This window comes from Alosa alosa, chromosome 18 (genome assembly GCF_017589495.1).
Source record: "Alosa alosa isolate M-15738 ecotype Scorff River chromosome 18, AALO_Geno_1.1, whole genome shotgun sequence".
Classification (NCBI taxonomy): Eukaryota; Metazoa; Chordata; class Actinopteri; order Clupeiformes; family Clupeidae; genus Alosa; species Alosa alosa.
The window spans coordinates 6,494,965-6,521,825 of record NC_063206.1 but is presented as its reverse complement, the minus strand read 5'-3'; the positions used below and the strand labels follow the sequence as shown (position 1 = coordinate 6,521,825).

The following is a 26,861-nucleotide window of genomic DNA, read 5'->3' as shown; positions in this document are numbered from 1 at the left end:
GTACAAGGATTGTAATGATTTAATTGTAAGAATGTTTGGAACGTTCTATAAGTGATATTTCTGATGTATAGGATATCTCTCCTCATGCTGATCAGATAAGAATGAGTAGGTGTGTCTGATGCCATCTGGAGAACCAACCACGTGGGTTTTATTTTGCCGCCAATTCTTTCTTTGTTTAACCCATACAAAAGTGACTTGCATTGTTTGTTAGAAGAACAAGATGGAGAACTGAAGAAGATAGGGAGAGGTTGATCCAACAGAGGCCATGGCCTACATAGACCATAGACCATTTTTTACCCTCTCTGCTTGTAACAGAATAAACCTGATTCCTGAGTGTTCCTGAAGTTTGCTAGCCTGACGAGCCAGACCCACATTAAAATGTAGGGTCTGGGCACTCACCGTTCGCAGTACTCAGTCCGAGGGGCGGGATAATCGGTTGTCTTTCAAATTCTCTCTGCACTCAGCGCTATGAGTCCCATGCGTTGAGCCCCAAGCGGAGCTAGTTGGCTAGTTCAAACTTTTGCCAACTTAATAAAATCTTAACTTGTGTCACACTGTTCGCCAACAGCAACATTATCTTATTTGTTTTCAAGTAGCAGGGAGTTCAAGCCAAACCGTTGCAACTCTGCCATCAATCATTATGTTAAGCCCGCCTAACGACTCTATACACAATTTGATTGGCCTGATAGAAGTTTAATTTTTCGAGCTCACAAGCCAACCGAGAGTTGCTAGACTAGCCCTGGCAGCAAATTTAATTTGCTGCCGCTAGGGTGCGTCTAGATTTCTAGGCTAGAAGTTTGCCAGTCTAAGGACTTAACTTACTTAAAGGAACCATATGTAAGATTGTGGGCAAAACTGGTACTGCAATCACTTTCAAATGACTGTAGACTGGTTTATCCCCTCCCCCTCCCCCCTGACTCGAGATTGCCAACCCGGATGCTGAAACACTACTGACTTCGTGATTAGTAGATAGGTGGAGGGTGGCGCATCAGGCCAAAACACAACATGACATGACAAAACACAACATCAACATCAGTTGAGGGCTGCAACTTCACTTTTTAAATGACAATATCCTGGCTGGACTACTGTTGTCAGTAATATAAGTATTTGAAATTAACATGATTTCTTAATGTCTAGTGACATTTCAGGGCCATTTTATGATTATTATTATTATTATTATGATTTTATGAATCATTCATTTATTATTTATTTATTTATTTTATACAGTATAGATAGATGTGAGAGTGACAGTCATGCAGTGTATCAAAAGTCTACCTTGATTATGCTTATGAATACAAATGTTTAGATAGATAGATAGATAGATAGATAGATACTTTATTGATTCCCAGGGGAAATTCAAGACATTTACACATACACATTTCTGTAAATTATAAATTGATTATGTAATCAGTGATATTGCCCAGTAACTTTCTAAAGGGAAAGCATGTAATTTGTTATCATGATAAACAAACGCAGTCATAGCTTATCTTGTCTGTAACCTAATCGACAAGAATAGAAACCAATTTAAACTCACTGCGTTTATGGTTCCTGACAAATGATTGGACATGAGCAAACAACGTCCCGCCCCTTGCACTGGACATTGAGCCCAGGGAGAATTGTGGGTCATCAATGGAGAGACGAAGGAAAGAACGTCATCTGTTTGTAATGACTAGCGACCTAATTTAACTCATCATTTTGCCAAAAATACAGCCATTCTCACAGCTAATGAACCTCTAAACCATAACACTTCAAAGAGTTATTGGTGTGGTGTCAAAAATGTACGAACAACTCCCTGTTCGGAACCGGGAACTGTTTAAGGGAGAATTGGTCGTGTAGAAGCTAAACCTTGATTGCATTAGCTTGCCCGCTAGCTATAACATTACTTCTGGTTGGCGAGCTCATGTAAAGGTATCTTCATCTACTTGCACGAATATAACACATCCAGTTGAAGTTGTGAAAATACCTCCGGTGGCCAGGGGAGAGGGAAGATATAACTTCATCCTGAAAACGTAAACGTAAGTAGCTAACTATTTCGTTAGCTAGCACGAATTAGCAGCTAGCAATATAGCTAACTCAGTTCTGTTTCGTAACACACTGGCTGCGAAGCAACTGTACAACTCGGGGAATCAGATTCCAGCTAGGTAACTGTAAGCAACTAGTAGCCAATTTGTTGTCAAAACGTAGTATCGACAGACGTGGTAGTCTGTGCTCCCCTCGACGAAACTACTTCTCTGCTAGAATGCTACCGTTAGTTGAAGCCTGTGACACCATGAATTCAATCTTGGCCCAGTAACGTTATACTCAGCTAGCTAGTTAGCTAACATAACAACCTGTGCTAGTAGGGGTCTCGCTGTCAGTCTACACGTTTGCCTTTTTGCCAGATAAATTGGCAACTAGAATGATGTCTCATGAGTTGGTTCGTGACATATACATACATCAGTTTGGAAATGTTAAATTTGTCTATAATGAAGTGACTAATCTGCTATCATTTACTGGATCTAGTTGGCATAAAACATGCTTCATAACAGTTTTCAGAAACGGTAAACATGTTCCCCTGAGTTCCACAGAGCATTAATCATTAAGGTTAAACCGAGTCTCTGCTATAACAGACCGTGGGTAATGGGTTACAGCACTTCAGAAAAAGGAGATGGGAGTTAGGCTAAAGTTAAAGTTAGTAGTAAGGTTTACAAATTAATTTGCAGTGTTTTGACGTGTTTAGTTGTACATGTTTGGAACAGTGGGGAAGAAATGCTTAGCAGGCCCCGTTTTTCTTCCCCTGAATTTCCAAGTTATCGTGTTATATTGAGCAGCTGTTGTCTGTCCTGAAGGGTTTATATTTGAATGTACAAAGACATTGAGAGAAGCTGAAACTTACTTCCACTGGGTAAGGAGTAGGCCTTTTGGATCTCCAAAGAGATGGCTGAAGGCCTGTGAGATGATCAGCCTTTGTCCTTGGTGATACATGAGCCCTCTGTACTGTATCTCAAGCCTATATAGCATACACCATCTTACATTTGTATGTCAATAAAGCCCTTAAATTCAGCCTATTCCAGAAAGCATGAATGAAGTTTACCATGAGGGCAGCATGTAGTCACTACAGAGTAGCAGTGTTGTAGCCTAACAATGAGGTGATGCATACATTGGAGAATGATGTGTTTTGCTTTAAAGCTATCCTGTGTGAATGTAACGGAGGCAGACTGAGCTAGCGTGCTAGTTGCCTGTGTAAATCCTCACAGCCCTAACCTTAAGAACGCTTCTAACCGCTGAGTTGGAAGCCTGGGCTTTTAGCTCAGTGGTTAGAGCGTTCGTCTCCCATGCCGGTGTGTGTGTCAAGGTGGCGGGTTCGAGGCCCGTGAGTGGCGAACGAAGCGACCTTGTGACATGAACATTCCTCTCATCAAGCTGTGAGATCGCAGATTGCAACCAACTTTATACTTCTCTCTCGCCCCTAGCTTTCCAAACTCTTAGTACAACATACGGTAGCCCTTACATTTTTATTTGAGTACAACATGCAACTACGAAAACATACAATGACACATACCCTCTAAATATTTCTCAAGTAGCCTATGTATAGACTCTTCCTTATTAGCCTATTTCAATGTCAGTCATGCAAACGACAGCAGCAGGCATGCCATGATGTATGGAAAACTGAGGGCATATTCAGATTTACAAAGTAGCCTGAATTAGTTAGCCTACAGCACTGTTTCCTAAAGTGTGGGCCGTCAAGGAGAGGTAAACTGTGTTCAATATATATATTTAAGTATAAGTATATATACTTTTTTGATCCCGTGAGGGAAATTTGTTCTCTGCATTTATCCCAATCCGTGAATTAGTGAAACACACTCAGCACACAGTGAACACACAGTGAGGTGAAGCACACACTAATCCCGAGCTGGCTGCAACAACAGCGGCGCTCGGGGAGCAGTGAGGGGTTAGGCTCAAGGGCACTTCAGCCGTGTCTACTGGTCGCGGTTCGAACCGGCAACCCTCCGGTTACAAGTCCGAAGCGCTAACCAGTAGGCCACGGCTGCCCCTACCAATATGGCGGTGCAACCTGGTGGACACTTTGAGGTCACCTTCCCCACTCTATGTAGATATAAAGGACTCATTCTAAGCTTTTAAGAATACCTTGATCTCTTGGTTATAGTAATTACACAGTAATCAGCACATATTTATGAACACTATATTACATTTTTGGTAATAAAAAAAAAACCCTGGACTAGGGAAGGGAGGGGAGTGGGAAAGACAAAGCCTCCGCCATGTTCACTGTTATAGCGTGCGACCTGATCCGTCAGTCACCGCATAATCTGGAGGTTTCCTTCAGAGGGCTCCAGAATTTGCTGATGCTGTGCAGCCAACACACATACACACACACACACACACACACACACACACACACACACACACACACACACACACACACATTCACTGACACATGTGTAGACACACTCAGATTGTGGTTTTTTTAGGGCATTCAAAATAACTGATTAATTTCGATTAATTAATTTGAGAAAAAATAACTGATTAAAAAAATTTGTGCAGATTAATCGATTCTGAATGACCTTTGACCCTGAGTTCTAGTCAGTAAAAATTAGACTGTAAAATGAAGGAGAGAGAAGAAAACGTGCTGCCTGGATCATTGATTGGAACATTTACTTTTAAAAAACGGCCTGATGGTGTTAATAAAAATAAAGTGTTGAAAATAAAGTCCTGTATTGTCTGCAGCAAGGAATGTGCTCTATATACATCAATGCAAAGAAACAGGTGTTGACATTGAGGGGAGTGTTAATTTATTTTCATTGTGTCCCCTAGGTCATATCTGTGGCCTGAAATGCCTTGTATGTGATAATATATCATAGATTATTATGGCAATTATTTGAAGAGTGAAAATAATAATAAAAGAGTTTTTGAAGTCAATGTCACAAATGCTGATTATTCAATGATTCATTTGAATTTAAATATTTAAAATACTTTCACAGCAAAAATTATATATGCGATTAATTTAGATTAATTAATCACAGAGTATGTAAGATTAATTATTTTAATCGATTGACAGCCCTAGTTTTTTTTGAAGACCTGTTGTAGTTACTACTGTTGCCAGTGTGCGCACCCACTGCAGAATATTTTCAGTTTCACATGTTAAATCACGTCACCCTCCGCGTGTCGTCATTGGTCACCCTCCACAGCCTGGGGTCGTAGTCAAAGCTTAACGGTCTGTTTGTTCACAAATGGTTCACACAGGACCTCCCCTCTCTCTCTCTCTCTCTCTCTCTCTCTCTCTCTCTCTCTCTTTTTTTTTCTCTCTCTCTCTCATATGCACACACACACACACACACACACCCTCAATGCAGGTTGGTTATGGTTGCGCTCTCCCCACCTGCCGAGTGATGGCCTTTTAATCCTCCCTCCCCTTCTTTCATCTGACGGGTTTGAAAGAGTTGTCCTGGGTTTTATGGTGTGTGTGTGCGCATGGGCGCCCAGTGACCTCCTCACCCTCACGTGGAGAGGCGCACTCAACAAAGAGCTTATTTGGGCTTCCTCCCGAGGCCCTAGCCTACCTTCAGAAAGTGACTATCTGTGTGTGTTGGTGCTTTTCACTCGTAAGGGTTTATTGAACTTGCCTCTTGCCTCCACCGGATTTTACATTTAAAAACTGGTTTGTTTTGTTAGAGGAAATTGACTAGCATCACAGCAAGCTCACTTTGCGAATACTTCAGGTTGTAACGATATGTCCAGCGTGTGGACACTTTCTATTTTCTATTCATCTATTTTTGTCACTCTTGAAGTTTCTTTTTTATGGTTACGGCTACGGTTATCAGTATTAAGCAAGGTAAGCGTACTCATTAAACCCAGGCACCATTTAAGCCCACCACTTGCAACTTAAACCTTTTGACTTCAGAATTTGTTACAGGTTTCATTCTAAGGTGGAAGAATGAATGCTGTCATTAGATAGCCACGTCTCTAAAATAAAAAGTTACAGGTAACATTGTAGACACTAGACGTTATAAGGAACATTACACTTTCAATCTGTGTGATGCAGGGCTTGTACATCCTTTTTATTGTGTGTAAATGTCATGATTTTTGCATAGGACTATGAATCTGTGGAGACGTCCGTTGGGTTAGCTGAGGTCAGAACGACTTTTACTGTGACTGTTGACACTTAGCCTACCAGTTGACGCTTACCAGCCCCTGATGTCTGACCTAACAGCGACTCATAATGTGTCCTTTCACAACACAAGGATTTACTCTTATTAAAGGTGCTCTAAGTGATGCTGGGTAACGTCACTTCTGTTGACTTTCAAACAAAACAGAGAGCTAGCTCGCTACTGCCTCCCCCTCCCTCCCGTGCTGCTCCCGTGCCATTGAAACTCTCCTAAACACACATCTCTTCTGTGATTTGCTGGAATAGTTTATGTTTTTATGGGCTAAGTTTGCCCAGGTTGTTTTTGTTGCCATTTTTGGAGCCTGGGCTGTCCACAGAGATCGCGTTTTTTCAGGACACAGACCGCTAGCGATTGGTCAGGTGATGTTTGCAGTAAGTGACAAAATGTTTTGGCCTAAAAAACGTGTGGCATCACTTAGAGCACCTTTAATAAATGTATTATGCAGATGCTGTAAAGTGACTTGTTGTGCAGGACAAGTACACATTCATATTGGCATTCGTACATCATTATGTTCCCGGGTAATGAAACCCAAAATCTTGTTTTGTAATTTACAAGGCTGTACAGTGCCACTTTTATGTAGCACATTACAGAAAAATCAGTCTGTGCTATGGATGGTTTAGCAGCTTAGCACTGGTGACCCCTTATTTAAAATGTTTTCAAGAGTGTAGCCTACTCATGAGGTATACTATATATTTTTTATTATCAATATATACACTACCAGTCTCAAGTTTGGGGACACTTTCTTTCCACTCCATTATAGACAGAATACCAGATTCCAGAGATAATTTGCATTGTTTTTTTACTCAGGGCAGCAGTTTTCAGATTACATTATGTGCTTACATAATTGCAAAAGGGTTCTTCAAAGTTTTTTTAGTTAGCCTTTAAAATGATATCAGATTAGTAAACAGAATGTGCCTTTGCAACATTGGATACACTGGTTGCTGATAATGGGCAATGTAGATATTGCATTAAAGATCAGCCATTATTTTCTACTACAGTCGAGAACCTTTTTGCAATTATGTAAGCACATAATATAATCCAAAAACTGCTGCCCTGATTAAAAAAAACAATGCAAATGCTCTCAGCTAGTATTCTGTATATGGAGTGGAATGAGAATTTCTAAGTGTCTCCAAACCTTTGACTGGTAGTGTATATAATCAATTCTCATTTTCTCCTCGTTGCAAGTGTTGGTCTTCCTTTTCCCCTTTAAATAACATTCCATCCTGTTGCATCGAGAACTGCCAGTTGACAGGCTTCCAGATTCCACCATGGGAGAGTAGCTGGACCTGCCCGTCTGGCTGCACTCCGTGTCCCTGGGAAAAACTCTTGGCCATCGGAAGGGTGTTAAAGTCTGTGAGGTCATATCTATTGCGGAGCTGGACTGTGCTTGGATGCAGGAGGGCATATCTTTAAGTGGGGTGGTATTGGGGCTGAGCTCATGTCTGTCTGTCTGTCTGTCTGTCTGTGAGTGTGAGAGAGAGAGAGAGAAAGAAAGAGAAACTGATTTTCAAGTCCCATCTGCAAGCAGGACTTTGTGTGTATGCGACATCATATGTTATCTGTTGGTTGTGCAGCTGATGTCTTACACCAGATAGCGGTCACTGTTGCTAACCACGGCACTTTTCAATGTGTGAGCCGAACCACGTTAGTGTTTAATGTCAAGTTGCACATTGACATCATGTTTGCACAAGTTTTATAGGCCAATGCTTCCTTGTATTCATAGTGATTATTTATTAATATACAGTGTTTCCCACATAATTTAATTCTATTTGAAAATTACTAGGGTTGTCAATCGATTAAAATAATTAATCTAATTAATTACATAATTAATCTAAATTAATCGCATATATAATTGTTGCTGTGAAAGTATTTTAAATATTTAAATTCAAATGGATCATTGAATAATCAGCATTTGTGACATTGACTTCAAAAACTCTTATTATTATTTTCACTCTTCGAATAATTGCCATAATAATCTATGATATGACCTAATATGCCGAGGAAATAAATTCAAAAGTAGTGTTGCACGGTGTATCGATACTAAAAAGGTATCACAATGCCTTCACGCAAAAAACGATACGATTTCTGACGTTTTTAGAATCGATACTTTATTAAAATTAACGTTCAGTGTCTGCGTGAACTGCTGCTCTCACTGCTCCTTGCACGCATCTAGGCAAGTGGGCGTGTCAAGCAGGCAGCTCTGAGTGAGTGAGTGCGCAGCCAACGTCAACATACAGTAGTTCTTTGCCGACCGTCCTCGGCCTTGTGGATAAAACAAAAGGTGAAGTGAAATCTGCAACTATTTCGGATACATCGCGAATTGTGAAGGCAAGCCATCAGGTACACAGACGCCCGTGAATATACGCCCTGAATTTTGTGAAATATGTTTTAAAGTCATTTAAAAGCAGTAGGCTATGCATGGAACTTGGCTAAACACCTCGCAGACATATCCCAACATTTTTGTTCAAAGAACGACAGGTTAACGAATATGCTATAGAAAACACGACTACATGGTTAGTGCCAAGTTCTTCTCTTCTGTTTTAGTCTAGCCTAAGTGAAACGAGTATGGTTCTCTGGGATAAAGCGAACCTTCCTTCATCAATGAATTTTGACGAGACATAACGAGCTGTAATCATTTTGACGAGACATAACAAGCTGTAATCATAGGGTGCTAACGTGATGAAAGCGCAATGTTCACGCCAGAATAACATTACCATAACTTGTAAACAATCTATTTCATGTTCGGTCAGTACTACTGGTAATATTTGTCATGGCATGTAGACTGCAATTTGTCTTTGTCAGTATTGCCCAGATGTAGGATAGGCTACCCACAGCAAATAATACCACCAAAGCGTGTTGAGTCCTAATAATAATAGCGGCTTATTGTTACGTGGTAGCAAATGTTATCAAAGAAATAGACGTAGGCTAATGTAGGAATGCCCATGTAGTGGTTGGAACGTCGTACTTGTACACTGGGCGCAAAGAAGACCATCCTCACATTTTTCCCTTTGCAACTGTCAAAGAAATAGACGTAGGCTAATGTAGGAATGCCCATGTAGTGGTTGGAACGTCGTACTTGTACACTGGGCGCAAAGAAGACCATCCTCACATTTTTCCCTTTGCAACTGTCAAAGAAATCTCATGAACACAGGAAGGCCTAGGGAAGCCTATACTGTACATCCGATGGCCTAAAGATTAGGCCCCTCTGCATAGCATTCAGTGATTTGCATGCAGTAATTTCAACACTGACCTTGTCCTTGATCTAGCCTAGTTTGGCTATTTAAAGCTACTTTATTGGCAAAACACAACACAATGTAAATGAACTATAACAAAAAATAAAGGACTTAATCACACAAAGTAGACCTACTATTTTACTGACTATAAAAGTAATAATTATGTAGGAAGTTTAGAACCCAGAATTGACCTGCACACTACAAAAGTGCACCGAATTCAACACAAATGACTCCATACACTTGGAGGAGGTATGAGTCCTTTCTTTTCCAGATATCTTAGGATTTCGCCGTAGTATCGTTTCAGTATCGAAAGCATCATTGATATTTATGGCAGGTATCGTATCGAAGTCATAATTTTGGTATCGTGACAACACTATTCAAAAGTGCTTCGGGAAGAAGTTTTTTTTTTTCACATACAAGGCATTTCAGGCCACAGATATGACCTAGGGGACACAATGAAAATAAATTAACACTCCCCTCAATGTCAACACCTATTTCTTTGCATTGATGTATATAGAGCACATTCCTTGCTGCAGACATTACAGAGGACTTTATTTTCAATACTTTATTTTTATCAACACCATCAGGCCGTTTTTTAAAAGTAAATGTTCCAATCAATGATCCAGGCAGCATGTTTTCTTCTCTCTCCTTCATTTTACAGTCTAATTTTTACTGACTAGAACTCGGGGTCAAAGGTCATACAGAATCGATTAATCTGCACTCATTTTTTTTAATCAGTTATTTTTTCTCAAATTAATTAGTCGAAATTAATCAGTTATTTTGACAGCCCTAATAATTACATATGTTATACAGTATATATAATTCTATTGATTTATTTTTTTAAGCATATTTTTTGGGCTTTTTTGCCTTCATGAGAGAGAGAGAGAGAGAGAGAGAGATATGGGGTGGAATCGATAAATTACCCGACTCAGACTTGACCCCGAGTTCCCGTGGGTGCTTGGACCCAAATGTGGGACAGGTGCTGTAGCCAATTGCACCATAGCACTCCCAAATGTGGTACGGGTGCTGTAGCCAATTGCACCACAGCACTCCCAAATGTGGTACGGGTGCTGTAGCCAATTGCACCACATGCTAGCAATGCTAACTATGCTAACCATGTTACTTAGCTAATGTTTTCTAGCAGTTTTGCTAAAAATGTTAAAATGTTAACTATGCTAACAATGTTAACTAGCTACAGTGAGTAGGAGTCATAGTTGATGACAAGTGTGGACATAGTTGATAAGTTAAAAGTTGTTGATAGACAGCTAGTTTAATAGATAGATAGTTTAATGATCGTTTTAAAAGTAGACTGTTTAAAAGTTGAATGTATATAGTTTAAAAGTTGAATGTAGATAGTTTAAAAGTTGTTGATAGACAGCTAGTTTAATAGATAGATAGTTTATTGATAGTTTAAAAGTAGACCGTTTAAAAGTTGAATGTAAAAAGTTCAGTAGTTTAATGGGTTAAATTGTTTGACAGTGGATTATTGTAGTGAGGACTTTTGTTTTGAAACAGTTCTGGGCAGAGGAAACAGTTGCATAGGATGTGTAGTCTTAATTTACCTAGATTGTATGCTTAAAGCCTGAGGCTGCAGGTGGCCTGAACACCTGGCATAGGATTCTAATTGCTTAATGGCCGTATTATGATGTCACAATCGGCAATGTTAAGTCTATGGGGATTTTTAAAAAGTTTTTCTTTAATAGTTTAAAAAGTATAAAAGTTTCAAAGTTGAAAAGACATAGCAGCTTGGTCTGTTTGAAGACCTACGTTACAAAGTTTGAATGAAGTTTCTAAGTTAAACTGGAAAAAGTGGTAAGCGGAATAATAATAAGTTGTTGTTGCTTGCAGACAGGTTAGCACCTTTTATACACAGAATGCAGCTCAAAGTGCTTTACATTTGGAGCATGTAACATAATAATAGAGTCAGTCAGTCATTATCAATCACTTTCACTTACAAGACGTCGTTCTGGTTGAAGCACATGTCCTGCGTGGCATCGGGGCTAGCGCAGTGGTGAGGGAGCTGGGCTAGCATACAGTAACCAGAAAAAGTTGTGGGTTCGATTCCTGGCTGCTGCATTTTTACCCTGAGTTGATCCGGGGAGACTGGCTCTTGTAACAATAATAATTTAAAATAGTTAACCCGTAGGCTGATGCACGTCAAGGATGCGGACCGAGGTAAGTCTTTGTATGAAGACTTTCTATTAGCCTATTATTGTTAGTACTATTCGGCCTTGTTTATGTATGATTTTCATTTATATGATTGGAATTACACGTTACTATAGTTTTTAGCGTTATGGTGATGCTCATTGTTTTTTCTATGTTGTACGTCATTCTGGATAAAAAGATCTTCTCCTAAGCTAATATAAACATAAATACATACAAGTCACAATGAGGATACGATGGTTGTTACATAGCAGAAGGACTTTGGTCTGGAGTTAATTTAGCACCATAAGGATCTAATGATAGGATTGCCTAATCAAATTAGCTTGTTAACTCCACTCTCTGAAGTACCTTGGGCCTTCCTTTTCCCTGGCCAGCTCTGCACCTATCTAGCATGCTCTGTTGAGTGTGTGTGTGTGTTTGCATAGAATTGTATAAAATGTCAGGCCCATTTCCATTCTACTGAATTTCATTCTGTTCCATTCAAGGTTTGACTGCATTAATCAGGAGTTGTCCGCAGTCTTACTACATTATTGTAAACAATTTGTAAGGCAAGCATTGCTACAGATGTAACGGTGATATTGACATTGGGTCTGAATTTCTGAAGGGTCGCTCTTTTGTGTTTCTTACAGCCCAAGCTAATGAAGAATGGGAAATGTTGGGTGTTCCATAGTTGTGCCTTTAATGCAATGCTTACAGTCAAAGGAGGATCCTAAATGGACACACATGCACGTGTGTGTGTGTTGGTGGGTGTGTTTGGGGGTGTGGGCATATGTGTTGCTTCCACAGTTTAGTAAACGTACCTGAAGCCGTGCACCGTTATGCATAATGCATAGCCGGCCAAAAGTGCTTGGTAAAAAGCCTCTTTTGGAGGGAGCTGTGCCACAAGTGGTAGTGTCCAGCCCCATTACATTTGCATGTATTTATTTAGCAGACACTGCTATTCAAAGGGACTTTCGACCACACGCAGGGCCCGGCGGCCACAAGGACCCAGATTCAAGTGTGGCTATGAGGTCATATCTTGATCCCACACCTCATCTCACTCCTGCTCATTTCCGCTCCACTCTCCTCTGTCCTGTCAATAAAATGCTAGAAAAGCCCAAAAGTAATAAAATAAATAGATAAATCCATAACTTGTCCAGGGTTCCCACGGGTCATGGAATTTCTGGAATGTCATGGAATTTTGGAAAGTTTATTCCAGACATGCAAAGTCAGGGAATTTTATCATTTTGGGGGGGAAAACCTTATCTCATTATTTCTCATGAAATTAAGTTATCATTAAATTCAATATTTATAGATCTTTAAACAACATTTCTTCCCGTAAATGGCGACCAGGATTCTTTGTTTTTCCCTCACAGTGCGAGGCAGCGCGCCATGAGCAAAGAATATGTGTGCGAGTGAGGATCAGTGTGTGAGAGGAGTGTAAGCGAGAGCAACAGGTCTTTAGGAGTTTATTAAAGCCAACGTTTAAATGATTTTAATATAACTTTTCATTCATCTTCCCAGATATTCTCAGAAGCTGTTTGGTTAGATTAAATAGAATTGCTGTGTAATTGTTGTTTTGTAATAAGTGAAAAGATCTGCCAGTGTACCTAAATAAAATCCAGGCTAGTCAGTCTAAAAACAAGTCCTTTATAACTTGCTTGTTGTATGATATCTTTTACTAAGTGTAATAAGATATTTTTGAGTTGAAAAGAGACCAAAATACTTGGTAATATTAGGATGTTTTGCAGTAAAGGAAGGATTCATTTATTTTCCGAGCCGACTCTCTCTCTCTCTCTCTCTCTCTCTCTCTCTCTCTCTCTCTCTCTCTCTCTCTCTCTCTCTTCTTCTTCTTTCTTCTCTCTCTCTCTTCTCTCTCCTCTCTCTCCTTCTCTCCTCTCTCTCTCTCTCTCTCCCTCTCTCTGATGGTGGCAGAGGTGCCGTATGCAGTGGTGTCCATGTATGGACAGCCTCTTTGCCATGGGTGTGTCTTGGTGAAGGCTGGCATTAGCATCTGAAGAGCCTGCTGAATGATATGGGGGATGTTAGGGGTGTACTAGCCGTAACCTGGTAACATCGCATTGCCAGTTATTTTTAGCACAGAGTTTCTCATCTACTTGCGTGATGAGGTATAACCTACATGGGAATCGGAGGTTATCATGGTATCATAAAAACACGCACATTAGTGTTCTGTTGTTTTAGAGTCAGGACAGGACAGACTACGAGCCCACGGATACTATGTGTGTCCTAAGCCGTGTTAATCTAGAATAAACTACATAAAAATGTACTCTTGTTCTTGTTTCTTTGGACAAAAACATATGCTTAGAAGCAAACAGAACAAACTCCATGTAACAGCTCTAGAACAAATCTTGCATAACAATTGATACTGGTTCTAGAATAAACCCTGCATAGCAATGGGCTTTGGATTAGACCTGCCCCAGATCCAGGGCATTTCAGTTTTGCAATCGTTTACTTGCTAGGGTGGGGGGTCCATTGTTGCAAAGCCTGATTCCACACTCAACAGTTGTTTACTATGGTTGCTATCGTTACCATTCAAAAGAGCATTGATACGGAACGGTGATTAAACTTTTTTTTTATAGGTGTCCCGTTAAAACATTTAAACATGGGAGAAAGGCACCTCTATTTGTCCATTCAATCCATACAGTACACTATTCACCTTATTCCGCGCGCAAACATGGGGGGCACTAGCTTTGCCCACATTGTCTCCGAACTTCCGATTGAGCAGTACATCCATTGCGATACATTGAGATAACAGAGCTCTATCGAGATGACTGGCATCATATGTTATGGGTCATTATAAAGTTAGCAACGTTTATTTAGGATTTTGGTGACAGACATTTCTGTTATACACCTTTCCAATCTGAAGTTTGGAAAACACTGACTTTGGAGCGGCTGTTCTGTAATGACTTTCTAAACTAGTTACCATAGTTACCAAACAGATAAGGATTTGCGAGTTTCTCCATACGATACAGCGGCCACTGCCACATCGTCTACCCACTCCGTAGGGCTGAATAGCCTTGGGTAGCGAAGTACAATATTGCAGTCTGACCTCCTGATGGCATTTGTCATTTTCCTCCCAAGTTAGCCTCTCTATCCTCTTCTGCCGTGTTATCCCAATGAAGCTAACTAGACGTAGCTCGCCGACCGGAGGTTTAAAGACGACGTGGAATTTTAAAAAATGGGCGGGGCTGAATAAGGTGAATAGATGGTATGCATTGCACTCTTTCCAGATCTTGTACAGGGAGAGCAGCAACGCCTGGACCTCCAGCCACTATTTTTTGTAATTCAGTGGGTCGCCCTGTCCTGTTGGTTGGTGGAAGCTCTCTGCTCTCTCCCAGGCCCCCCCCACACACACACACAGCTGCTCTGGTGTTGAAATAAGGAGTGTTTGTCTTTTACTTGACCTAACAGAATGAGGGAGTATGATGTCAGCAGACGACGTAGCTTTCTGATGTCAGGAACTGATCACTCCTTATAGGACTATATGTTTTTGGACATTATATGTTCAACGCGCACGCACAAACACACCGTTTTCGGTTCTACACATATACACACACGCACCGTTATCGGTTCTACACATATACACACACGCACCTTTATCGGTTGTACACATATACACGCACCGTTATCGGTTCTACACACATACACGCACCATTGTCAGTCTGTCTAGCCGTCTGTTCATGTATCTCTCTGTATGTCTCTGTCTAAGTATGTCTGGCTCGTGTTGTACTGTACTACCCATCCATCAGCAAGGAGTTCTATGCCTTCAATGCAAATGTTTTTACTCTGCTCTTGCTGCCCTGTCTGCATTCATCAAAAGTTGAATTTGGTTCTGTGGTATGGTGCGGTATGTGCACCAATTTCATTTTATGGATGTTTCAGCTCAAGAGCGTTAATACTGTTGAAATCCATTACCGTTGTTAATAGCTGTTTTGACAAATTGTGTTTGAGTGCTTGAATACTGTATCTATGTGAATGTTTTTCCCCCTTTGATCCTTGTTTTGTCCTTGACTGTTTCCTGACTGAAGTGTATGCTTAGGGTCTTGGAGTACTGTGTGTGTGTGTGTGTGTGTGTGTGTGTGTGTGTGTGCCTGTGAACGACCGCCTAAGTAATCCTTCTCATTGCCACTGCTGTGCCTAAGAGTGAGCTCAGAATGCAGGCAAGATCTGCTTAAGAACACAGTTGGTGCTTCCTGTTGCCACAGAAACCCCTCGGCTGTCACTCCAGGCAGTGGAGTAATTGTGACGGAACCAATGACAGTATCTGAGTGGCTTTCATCTCTCTCTCTCTCTCTCTCTCTCTCTCAATCTCAATCTCAAGCTCCCTCCCTGCACTTCAATGGAATGTGTGCTTTGTGGTGTTTGTGTGGTGTGTGTCTGGTGTGTGAGGGCATGTGTGTGGTTGGGTGTGTAAAGGCCCTGTGAGGACAATGGGCCATTTGTGGACGTGCTGCTGTTGATTTCTGGCTAGCACTAGCTAGGTAAGGTAAGGACATGTGCATGGACTCCACTGGAGGGAAACGCAGTGGAGAATTTGTTAAGGAAGATGTCTTACATGAGGAGCAGGGCTGCTGTTTTAATCCTTCCTGTATGTGTTTTTAATACAATATTATCACAATATTATTATTAATAACAATAATAATAATAATAATCTAAGCTAGTCGGGGAGCCAGTTCAGACGTCTGCCGTCAAAGAGCTACACACTTCAAGAGCAGTGTCCGTTTCTCTTGTCCCTTGGACCTTGAATCCCCTTTTTTTTACACCTGGAGTGGATAGCCAACAGGCTTCAGCCTTCTCTCTTCCTCACATCCATCCATAAGCAATGAGTGGAAGCCTATTGTGTGGCTAGGCTTATGGCTGCAGTGTAATGCAAATAGGGAAGACCTCAAAGTGCATGGACATTGCCTGTGGCCTCCAGATGGTCGCCTGCGCCACCGCCGCACTTCTCAATGGTCAGCTGTGGCCTCCATTCACACCAAGCACCGTGTGACTTGACTGTTTCATAATTCGCTCGACCAAAGTGTCTTCAACATACTTAAACTTCTGGGACGAGAGTTAACGATCGACAGTCTTTCCTTCTCGGGACATGCGGTTAGCTCTGGGTGTAGAAGAACTTGAGAATACTGACGTCAATTTAAAATGTGTTTGGTCAGCAGATTACGAGGGGGGGGGTTGAATTCCATGCCTACAGTGTTGTCCCTGCCTGTCTGATGCAGAGCTTCATACCTCATATCATGCTTGAGGATCAAATGGCAATGGCTGACTTGCATCCGTAATGTTGTGTAACCGCCCGTTCCTTCCTCTAGCCCACATTTGCAGATTCATCATCAAGCCAGGCCAGACCAGACAACTCCACCTTTTAATATTATTTGGGCCTGGACCAGCTTTCCCCAGAGGGCTCCGACACTGGACGGGGTCTTGAGGAAGTGCAGCTTCCCTCACTGAAAGCTGATATTTGGGCTGAGTTGAGGAGAGGGGTGGGTGGGGGTATTAGGGGGCCAGCAGGACTGTAACCCAAGCTGAATGGTGTATTTATAAACCTGTTTCAGTGAGGTGTGCCACTGGCAGACGCTGGGGCATGCATGAGCGCCACTTGGGTGGTGGCTCCATGCACTGGCTGCCTTTGCCTCAGGCATGGGAGGCCTACTGTACTTGGCTGGGTTTGATGAACAAAGAATCAAACCCAGTGGTAGGTTAGCGGGGAAGTCGTGGCGTTATAGTAGCAATCAAACCCAGTGGTAGGTTAGCGGGGAAGTTGTGGCGTTAAAGTAGCTGGTGTTTGTGTTGGTGTTTATGAATCACTGTCATTGGCTTTACAAACATACTGAAGACAACATAATGAAGGTGGTTCATTCAGGCAAAAGAATGTTTTTGTAGTTTGGGTCATTTCGGGACGTCAGGCGTCATGAGATTGATTTTCTGCAGTCCTGTATAGAGGAGATAAACACGCTTGTTGTTCCTGATTGTGCCCTTGCTTATCCACAGAGCGTAGATGTGTAGTCTGGTGTTGGAAACCCTGTGGCAATGCAAGAACAACTTCTAGCATTAGACTAAGTGACCAAATAAAACTGAAGTGTATATCAGTTTTTCCAATACAGACTACTGGTACTAAGACCAAACTAGGGCGTCTTAACAACTCACATACTGGGTTATTATTTATATTGTAATTTTTGTAAAATCTGTGTATGAGTTAGGCATGGTAGACTTTGTTTAGATATTGGCAGTTTTTAATGTGATATCCTTGTGAATTGTTTCTGAAGTGATGTTGTTTTCTACAGATTAAAATGACACTAATGTGCTAATTATTTATGATGAAAGTTGTGTCTTAATTATTGATGTGTTGATTAGCTAGCTATTAATTAAATACTCTATATTCCAGAAAACAGCTACTGTAAAGCACACTCCATAAAGCAGTCTGGCCTTCATTAGGGTGGAGCAGCCACGGTTGACATGCTTTGGTGTCAGAGATTATTGTCAGTCCCTGTTGTCATGTTTGCTTTTGTTTTTTTGTTGTGTGAAAAGCCGCCAAGCTCAGTGCACTGGAAGTCCATTCATTCATGGTTTTAACTTTGTTGTTGTTTTTTAAACCTCAAAGTAACAACACATAAAAAAAGAAAAGCTCAGCACTGCTTACTTCACGTATTGGGCCGGTTTATTGATGTACTCAGTCGATGACGATTGATGATTCAGTCAGTCAGACCTTCATCTTTAAACCTGTCAGGTTGTGTTAACAGAAGAACAAAGTACTAATTTTGGCTGTATGTGCAGTGATCATGCTGAATGGTGATGCAATATCACAAATAGATATTGCTCAACAGCATCTGTGACACAGGCTATTCTTGGCCATATGTAGCTTAATGTCCTTATGAGGCTGGGGTTTTGCCAAAGCAGCTTAAAGCTGTTCCACTTGTTGTAATGAACACATGGTCTGAGAAACACCACTTGTTAGGTAGATTACTGAAATGTGTAGTGAAGTGATACCTTGGCACATGTAAGGTTATGGTTTGACCTGTATTAGATTGGGGCTCTTTCCGTCAGGGCCTGTCTAGGCTTGTGATTTTGTGTAAGGCGAAGTTGCATTGGCATGGTGAAAAAGTGCTTAATGATGCATGGCCAAAGAAAGGTGCTACTTAGCAATTTGCATACCATAAAATGGAGTAGGTGCTCTCTCCTTTCTCTCTCTGCGATGCGTTGTCCTTCTTTAATCACCATTTAAGTCCAGTTTAGGCTTGTGATGTTGTGTAAGGATAATTTGGATTCTTCAGTGACAACAAACAGGGGGTTGACTTATATGAGCTGTCTCAAATACAGCAGCCTAGATCAGAGTCAGAAGGTTGTTCACAAAACCACTTAAATATGCCTATTTGAAGACCTTATTTGCAGTATCTACCAGCCACTGACAGAAAAAACCCACACTTCTACCTCCACCTAGAGCCACTTATTTTTGTTGCAAAAATCCACAGCTCCCGGTTCTTCTAGTCCAATCAGAGCAGGGCTCTGTGAGATCTGACTGTCAATCAGGTGCTCGGTGGTAGCGGGGAAGGGGCATGAGAGTTGTAAACATTCAAACTTTGGCTAAGTCCCCTCAATCTGTCAGACTTGCCAACTGCAGCTTCAACATAGCAGTGTTGTTTAGGTGAAGTGGTCTCCCACACCATGACTGAAACGAACACCAGGAAAAAAGAGTGCTGTGGGGGTCAGCGGACTGTAGCCGTAGCAACCAGCTTACGCTGTGCGCCCACAGCCTGCAATTTGTTCTGGAACTTTCTCCCCACCGCTGCGGAGCTTTCACATGGGGGTTATGAAACAGAGAATGGCAACATGGTTTGGGGTCAAAAGTGTGTGTGTGTATGTGTGTCTGCAGGCGTTTGGGAACCTTAACACACACCCCTTGTATAAGTAGCTAGTAAGTAATTCTGTGTTACACTGCAGTTGTTGGAGGTTTGTAACTGTCACTGTTGTAGCAAAAATTCTGACAATAAAAGATCTTACGTGTGCATCCCAAAGTTAGTTACTCAACATAGAAGTTCAGAGCCCTTGGTGCCTATGCTTTTTCTTGGTTAGCCTGAGTCTTGTCGGTAGGCTACTGAACTTTTGTTTGAAAGTGTCCACCAAATGATTAAACGTGAATTGTAAATATAGTTAGCTCAGTGGGTTGTCCTCAGCGCCCCACTGATAGGTCAGGAGTTCACCAGACTCGTAGGGGAGAAAGATCTGGAACCCTCTTAGGTTGAGGGGGGGCTGAACCTGACGGCAGCTTGAGGTGGGTGGAGAGTTAGACTGATGAGAGCAAATCCCATGATCCTGCAGTGTGAGAAGTTTAAGCTCTGTTACAGGGAGCCTGCCAGTCTGCAGATCGACAATCAGAGTCTCACTTTTAATGAATGTGTGTTGAGACGCTGAAAACCTAGCAGAGAAAACACAGTTCACACACAGTTGAAGGGTTGAAAAGTTGAAGTTGAACGTTTTTTTTTCTTTCAGTGCTAGTCTTTTTTTTCCCAAACACATTTGGTGTAAATTTGATTTGACGCTAGCTCTCCCTCTTGTTTTTGCACTCCTTACATACACACACACACACACACACACACACACACACACACACACACACACACACACACACACACACACACAAACTCTGCAAGGCATGTGTCCCCATTTGATGAAACCCCAAGCCCTCTGCCTCCATCACTCTATAGTCGCAGCGAGTGCTTTTGACAACACGCATACCATTTTAAACCGGTCACGTTGAAGGAATTTCTCACTGACACTTTGTGTATTTAATCCTTAGTTAAGGAAGCGAGTGAAAGTCCGCGTTGTACCCAAAAGAAAGAGTGAAGAAAAAAGTGAAAACATTCCTTATCAGGACTTAGTGGGCGGGACAATGCTCTCGACCACAGAGTAGCAAATGCAGGGAGTGAGAGACGCTTTACAGACAAAGTAGCGGTATTTCAGTACTCCATTTCAGTATCGGCTTATCAGTGGAAAAAATTACCGATACCAATTATTATAAAAATGCTAAATATCGGCCCTAATAATCGGCCCGGCTAACCTGCCCTGGCGGAATGGCAAAGTGTACCAAACCCAGACATGCATCTTGCGCAAGGCTCTGTGCGGCAGTATGCAAGTGCATCTTGTTTTGTTTTCTTTGTTGTTTTTTTTGTCATAGCAACTCTGTTGGCGGAGGCTGGACTGCTTTATGATGAGTCAGCAGATGGAGTGCCTGCAGTCCGAGCACAGAGCTGCACTCTGAGACTCTGATCAATCCAACGATGGGACATGGCGTGCACTGTAGACACTCTCGCCTCTCTCTTGTCTCCCTTTCATCTCACTCTCCTCTCGTCTCACTCCTCTCGTCTCACCCTCGTCTCACTCCCGTCTCACTCCCGTCTCACTCTCATCACACTTGTCTTACTAATCCCACTTCTCTCCCCTCTCCTCTCTTCTCACTCTCCTCTCACTCTCCTCACTCTCCTCTTGTCTCCCTCTCCTCTCATCTCACGCATGTCTCACTCTCTTCTCACTCTCTTCTCCTCTCACTCTCCTCTCTCTCTTCTCACTCTCACCTCTCCTCTCACTCTCCTCTCTTTTCACTCTCCTCTCGTCTCCTCTCGTCTCACTCTCGCCTCAGTGCACTGCTAGGTTGAAGGCTGAGGGCTCAGAGGCAGCTCTTGACAGGGTCTGTGGTGGATGGTCACTTAAGGACAGGATCAGTTCTCATATGCCACACTCATAGCAGTGACAGATGGCTGTTAATTAAGCAATATAGCACGAGTGAGAGTGGGGTTGGTCATGGATATTCCCACGGGTGTTGTTCGGCCGTAGCCACGAGGCCGGAGGCCGAGCGACGCAGGCAACAACAGCCGTGGGAATATCCATGACCAATCCCACGATCACGAGTGCTATATTGCTTTTATACAACAATTCTACCACAAACTAAATTATCTGAAAACACCCCATTATTGTTTAAAAATGTTAATTTCGACATCGTTCTTACGCATCAAAAATAGTTCCCTTTTCAATAGACAACGTCTTGGTTGCTAGGTAACCAACATTACAGATCCCTCGTTATGGGTCTTTGTGGTTTTTCGTGTCTTCATTGAAAGAAATGTTGAAAGTCGGGCTGAAATTACGTTCATGTTTAGCTTTGCTGCATGCATGTTACAAGGACGCTGGGCCATGTCATGTAAGGGACATGGTACTGCAAAAAAACGGAAACATAGCCTACATTTCAGAACCACTCAACTTTATTAATTTATGGTGAATAAATGTTACACTACTGGCACAGCCCCATGCTTTTCTGACGTGACGATGCTACCATGTTAGCAGCGGTTAGCTAACTATGCTAACGATAGTTATCTATAAGTCTCCTCCAAGTGACAATCATATTATACACAATGCTGGCAATGCTGAGAACAATTAGCATCCTCGTTTATCTTACTTAGAGTTGACTGTGTGGCTTAATCCACAGATGTGGTGAAGCACTGTTTCGTTATGGTTTGCTAAGGAGTATGGGTTTGACTCCGAACTTCGTTATTCGAATATAATTCGATTATTTTTAAAATTAAAGACATTCGAACGAATTTTAGGGATCTTCTAATATTCGAACCTCTAGCCTATGGAGATCATTTCTATAAATGTATTTGGTTGTAAACGTTATTTTCGATTCAGATTCCGAGTTTTTTTTTTCACGCCCGGTGAAGTAAAATCGCGAGCTCATTAGCAAGGCTATTATTGGTCATCTGGGCTCCTGTAGGTGACGTTAGCATCTGGCTGGTTCGTGCTTATTGAGCTCACACATAGACATAATAGACACTTTTATTTTAAACTTAACCTTCCTCTGATTTTAATCACCTCAGTTATCAATCAAAGCAAACAGGGAAAAGAAATGGCAACACAATCATGAAAAACACTCAAATAAATAAATGTGCAGATAAGTCTGAATTAAAAGCAGCACTGGTTGAAGCCTGGAAATATTGTAAACAAAGTAACGTTAGCTTAATTTGCTAGTGTATCATAGTCTGGTTAGACTGTTCAGTTTCGTGTGTAAGTTTCAAATGAATACTTTTTCTCCTTGGGACAGGCCTGTTTGAGTCTTGGAAAATACTTTTCCATTTGCATCGGGATTGAGATGATTAGAACTTAGCAGTCAATTTGAATGCAACAGTTTTAAACAAATTCGTGCAGCCTGCTAATGATGCTGACCGGATTTAATAGCAATTTAGCCAGTCATCTTGGACGATTAATGTTTGGATTACATGCCTGTTGAGAGGGAGAGAGAGAGAGTGTACGGGGAAGGAGAGTCTGTGTTGAGGTAGGCCTACTTCTATCGCCTACTCTGGTAGAGTTTGACATACTACAATGCAAGATATATTTAGCCTATTTATTTATGGACAACGTAAGGCAGGAGGTGTGTGTTGCTTTTAATTATGAATGTTCTATCGAACGTATTTTTTATTGATATCGATTATATGTCTATTGCGATACATATCGCTATCGTTTTATCGCCCAGCCCTATCTCAATAACAATTTTAACCTTTCGTGCACATAGTCTATTGACATTGATTGATACACTGCCCTCTGGTGGACAGAACATATAGAACTTAAGTTTGATACCAATATCGGTCTTACTGGAGACATTTAATGGTTAAAATATTATTAATACATATTCGAATTTTAATATTAATAAACAAACGAACTTCGAATATGATTTTTGGGCCAAAGTCAAAGCCCTACTAAGGAGTAACCCATTGCTTAAAATAGTGGAGAGCTGGGATGAGAACATGGTGTTGAATCTTCGCATTGTATCGCGGAGTGATTTATTATTACCTGTGCAAAGTCTGAGTTGAAATGTCCAGGGATATTCCAACTCATGGAACGTCTCTCGGCCAATCAGAAACAAATAAATAGTTCCATAGAACCCAATTGTTGTATAATATGAGATAATTAATTGATTTGTATGGTTTGAAGTGTTCTATATACTGAACAAAGACACTCAATTCACAACACTCAATAAGATACACCCCAAAGATGTCAGTGTATATGATAGATGATAAAGTTATATTGCTGGTTTATTTAGAATCAGAATCAGCTTTACTGGCCAGGTTTGCGTAAACAAACAAGGAATTTGACTCCTGTTAATCTTTGCTCTCAAAGTACAACTCACTTAACATATTAAAGAAAAAAATCAGATGAACGTCATAGATATATTCACATGTAGCTGTGTGTGTGTGTGTGTGTGTCTCTCTCTCTCTCTCTCTCTCTCTCTCTCTCTCTCTCTCTCTCTCTCTCTCTCTCTCATGCACTCCATTAGACTCCCTCCTGTTTTTCCCCTTCCTTTCTTCTCAACATCACAACACTCTTACATCCCTTGTGTCATCTTCATTTTTCCCTCCTGCTTTCTCTCTCTCTCTCTCTCTCTCTCTCTTTTCCTTGACTTGCCCAGGGTTCTGTCCTTCCCTCATAGCTCCTCCTTTCTCACGTCGTCTCCTCTTCTGCTCCGTCTCCTAGGCGGCACCCTGAGCCAATGGGGGCGTTCCTGGACAAGCCGAAGACGGAGAAGCACAACGCGCACGGCGAGGGCAACGGCCTGCGCTTCGGCCTGAGCAGCATGCAGGGCTGGCGGGTAGAGATGGAAGACGCGCACACGGCCGCCCTGGGCCTGCCCCACGGCCTGGACGACTGGTCCTTCTTCGGCGTCTACGACGGGCACGCGGGCTCGCGCGTCGCCAACTACTGCGCCAAGCACATCCTGGAACACATCGTGACGGGCGCCGGAGGGGCCGAGGAGCTGCGCAGGGCCGGGGGAGGTCCGACGCCAACGTCCTCCGGCGGACCCCCAGCCGCGCCGCCTGAGCCGGCCTCGATCGACGCGGTGAAGAACGGCATCCGGGCGGGCTTCCTGGCGATCGACGAGCACATGCGCAGCTTCACCGATCTGCGCAATGGCATGGACCGCAGCGGCTCGACGGCGGTCGGCGTGCTAGTCTCGCCCGCGCACCTCTACTTCATCAACTGCGGCGACTCGCGAGCTCTGCTCTGCCGCCGCGGGCGCGTCTGCTTCTCTACGCTCGACCACAAGCCGTACAACCCACACGAGAAAGAGCGCATCCAGAACGCCGGCGGCTCCGTCATGATCCAGCGGGTCAACGGCTCGCTGGCCGTCTCGCGCGCCCTCGGCGACTACGACTACAAGTGCGTGGACGGCAAGGGCCCCACGGAACAGCTGGTGTCCCCCGAGCCCGAGGTGTTTGAGATCGCGCGCGCCCCGGAGGACGAGTTTGTGGTGCTCGCCTGCGACGGGATCTGGGATGTCATGAGCAACGAGGAACTGTGCGAGTTTGTGCGCTCACGCCTTGAGGTCACCGCCGACCTGGAGCGTGTGTGTAACGAGCTGTTGGACACCTGCCTGCAGAAGGTGTGTGCGTGTGCACATGCGTATGAGAGGAACTTTATTCAGCATGTCCGTGTCAGTTGTTAGCTTGTGTGAGTGTGTGTGTGTGTGCAGTGCAGATAAGTGCATACCTGTGTGTGTGTGCGCAGTGCAGCTTAGTGCATACCTGTGTATACCTGTGTGTGTGTGTGGGGAGTAGTTGTATTGAGTTTGCCAGCTGTCACTACTGTCTCCTGGTCACTACTTGTGTGTGAGTGTATGTTTCTTTGGTTGGCCTGTGTGTGCAGTGTTTCCCACAGAATTTGATTGAATTTTTGGCAGGGGGGGGTGGTAAAGATTGTCTTGGTAGTGTATAGGTCTAATTGAGTGCCTGTCACTTTAAGACGTTCGTGAGGTAACCCTTGCAATTGTAACACCGTTAAAAGGCTGCTGATGTGTGGATGCAATTCACAATTGCAATTTGTTTTCTATGTTGTTAGTTAAAATAAAGGTTCGTACTTCTCCTTGGGACAAGCACTTTTGAGTCTTGGAAAACACCTTTCCATTTACATCGGGATTTTACAAATATTCAGTGTCAGAGTCAATGAAATGAGCCCTGCATGAGTAACGAAATTGACAAGCAGCTGTAAGTAGGCTAAGTATGCTAAACTCGACATCCAAACAGTATTCTAACGTTAGCTTTGAGATACTGCTTGATTGCATAACTTAACTTAGTACATTGAGGAGACTAAACTATGTTTAATCTTATCTTTAATTTAAATAGTACAACATAGAAGATTAATGTGTGGCGGCCGGGTTTGATTTCATGGCGCCCTGCCACAGATTAGTCAATGTATGGGAAACACTGGTGTGTGTGCTCTTTCCTGCTTGTCAGTGTTGACTAGTTAGCTTCTTAGTGTATGTGTGTGTGTGCGCGCTTTCCTGCTTGTCAGTGTTCTTTGTGTACGTGTTTGTGTGGGTGCGTGCAGATCTGTGTGAACAAAGCTGAGCGGTTTATGTTCCACTTGACATTCAGTTCATTCCGTTTGTCACGTATAGATCATACATGATGCAGCTTCACTTTTGCTTCCATCTTCTGTGCTTTGTTTCTCAGCAGTTTGACTCATCTACTGATGTTATTGTCTAGACAGACTGCATAGCCTCTAGATGTGTCTGTGTCTGCGTCTGTGTCTGCCTGTGTTGCTTGTTGATGGAACAAAAGAATAGATTTTTGTTTTAGGAGCTAATAAGGATTTGCAGATGCTGCAGTTTCAGTTCAGATGCATGGATTGGAACAGATCTGGGGCCTCACCAATGCACATTCCATCTATACTCTAGATGTTTTGAGAACAAAACACCAACATCTGCTTTGAGTTGCTGTCCCTCACACAACTCTTTCTCTCTGTCTTTCACACAACCCCCCACCCCTTCTCCATCTCTATCTCTTCTTTCTCTCTTTTTCACCAATCTCTCTATCTCTTCTTTCTCTCTTTTTCACACAACCCCCCACCCCTTCTCCATCTCTCTATCTCTTCTTTCTCTCTGTCTTTCACACAACCCCCCACCCCTTCTCCATCTCTATCTCTTCTTTCTCTCTTTTTCACCAATCTCTCTATCTCTTCTTTCTCTCTTTTTCACACAACCCCCCACCCCTTCTCAATCTCTCTATCTCTTCTTTCTCTCTTTTTCACCAATCTCTATCTCTTCTTTCTCTCCATCTCTCTTCTCATACTCTTCTTTCTCTCCATCCCTCTTTTCTTCACTCTCTCCTTCCCCCTATCTCTCTCTCTTCTTTCTCTCCTTCCACCAAGCCCTCATCCCCTCGCTGTCTCTCAATCTCTCACCTTCTCTCACTCTCCCTCTTCATCCCCTCTCTTCCTTCTCTCTCTCTCTCTCTCTCTCTCTCTCTCTCTCTCTCTCTCTCACACTCCT

At 42.5% G+C, this 26,861-nt stretch overlaps 1 protein-coding gene across 2 annotated transcripts in view; it reads left to right on the top strand.

Annotated features, from left to right (window-relative positions):
- Positions 1-1,604: 1,604 nt before the first annotated feature.
- The window catches only part of ppm1ba (protein phosphatase, Mg2+/Mn2+ dependent, 1Ba), a 39,185-nt gene continuing 13,928 nt past the window's right edge, over positions 1,605-26,861 (top strand). Inside the window, exons 1-2 of one of the 2 annotated variants that reach the window (XM_048269446.1) lie at positions 1,605-2,015; positions 24,068-24,974. In XM_048269446.1, the coding sequence (XP_048125403.1) occupies positions 24,084-24,974 (891 nt within the window). In that variant the 5' untranslated portion in view covers positions 1,605-2,015; positions 24,068-24,083. Of the gene's footprint in view, positions 2,016-5,464; positions 5,831-24,067; positions 24,975-26,861 lie in introns of those variants that run through there. The other variant, XM_048269447.1, reaches the window with a different exon arrangement.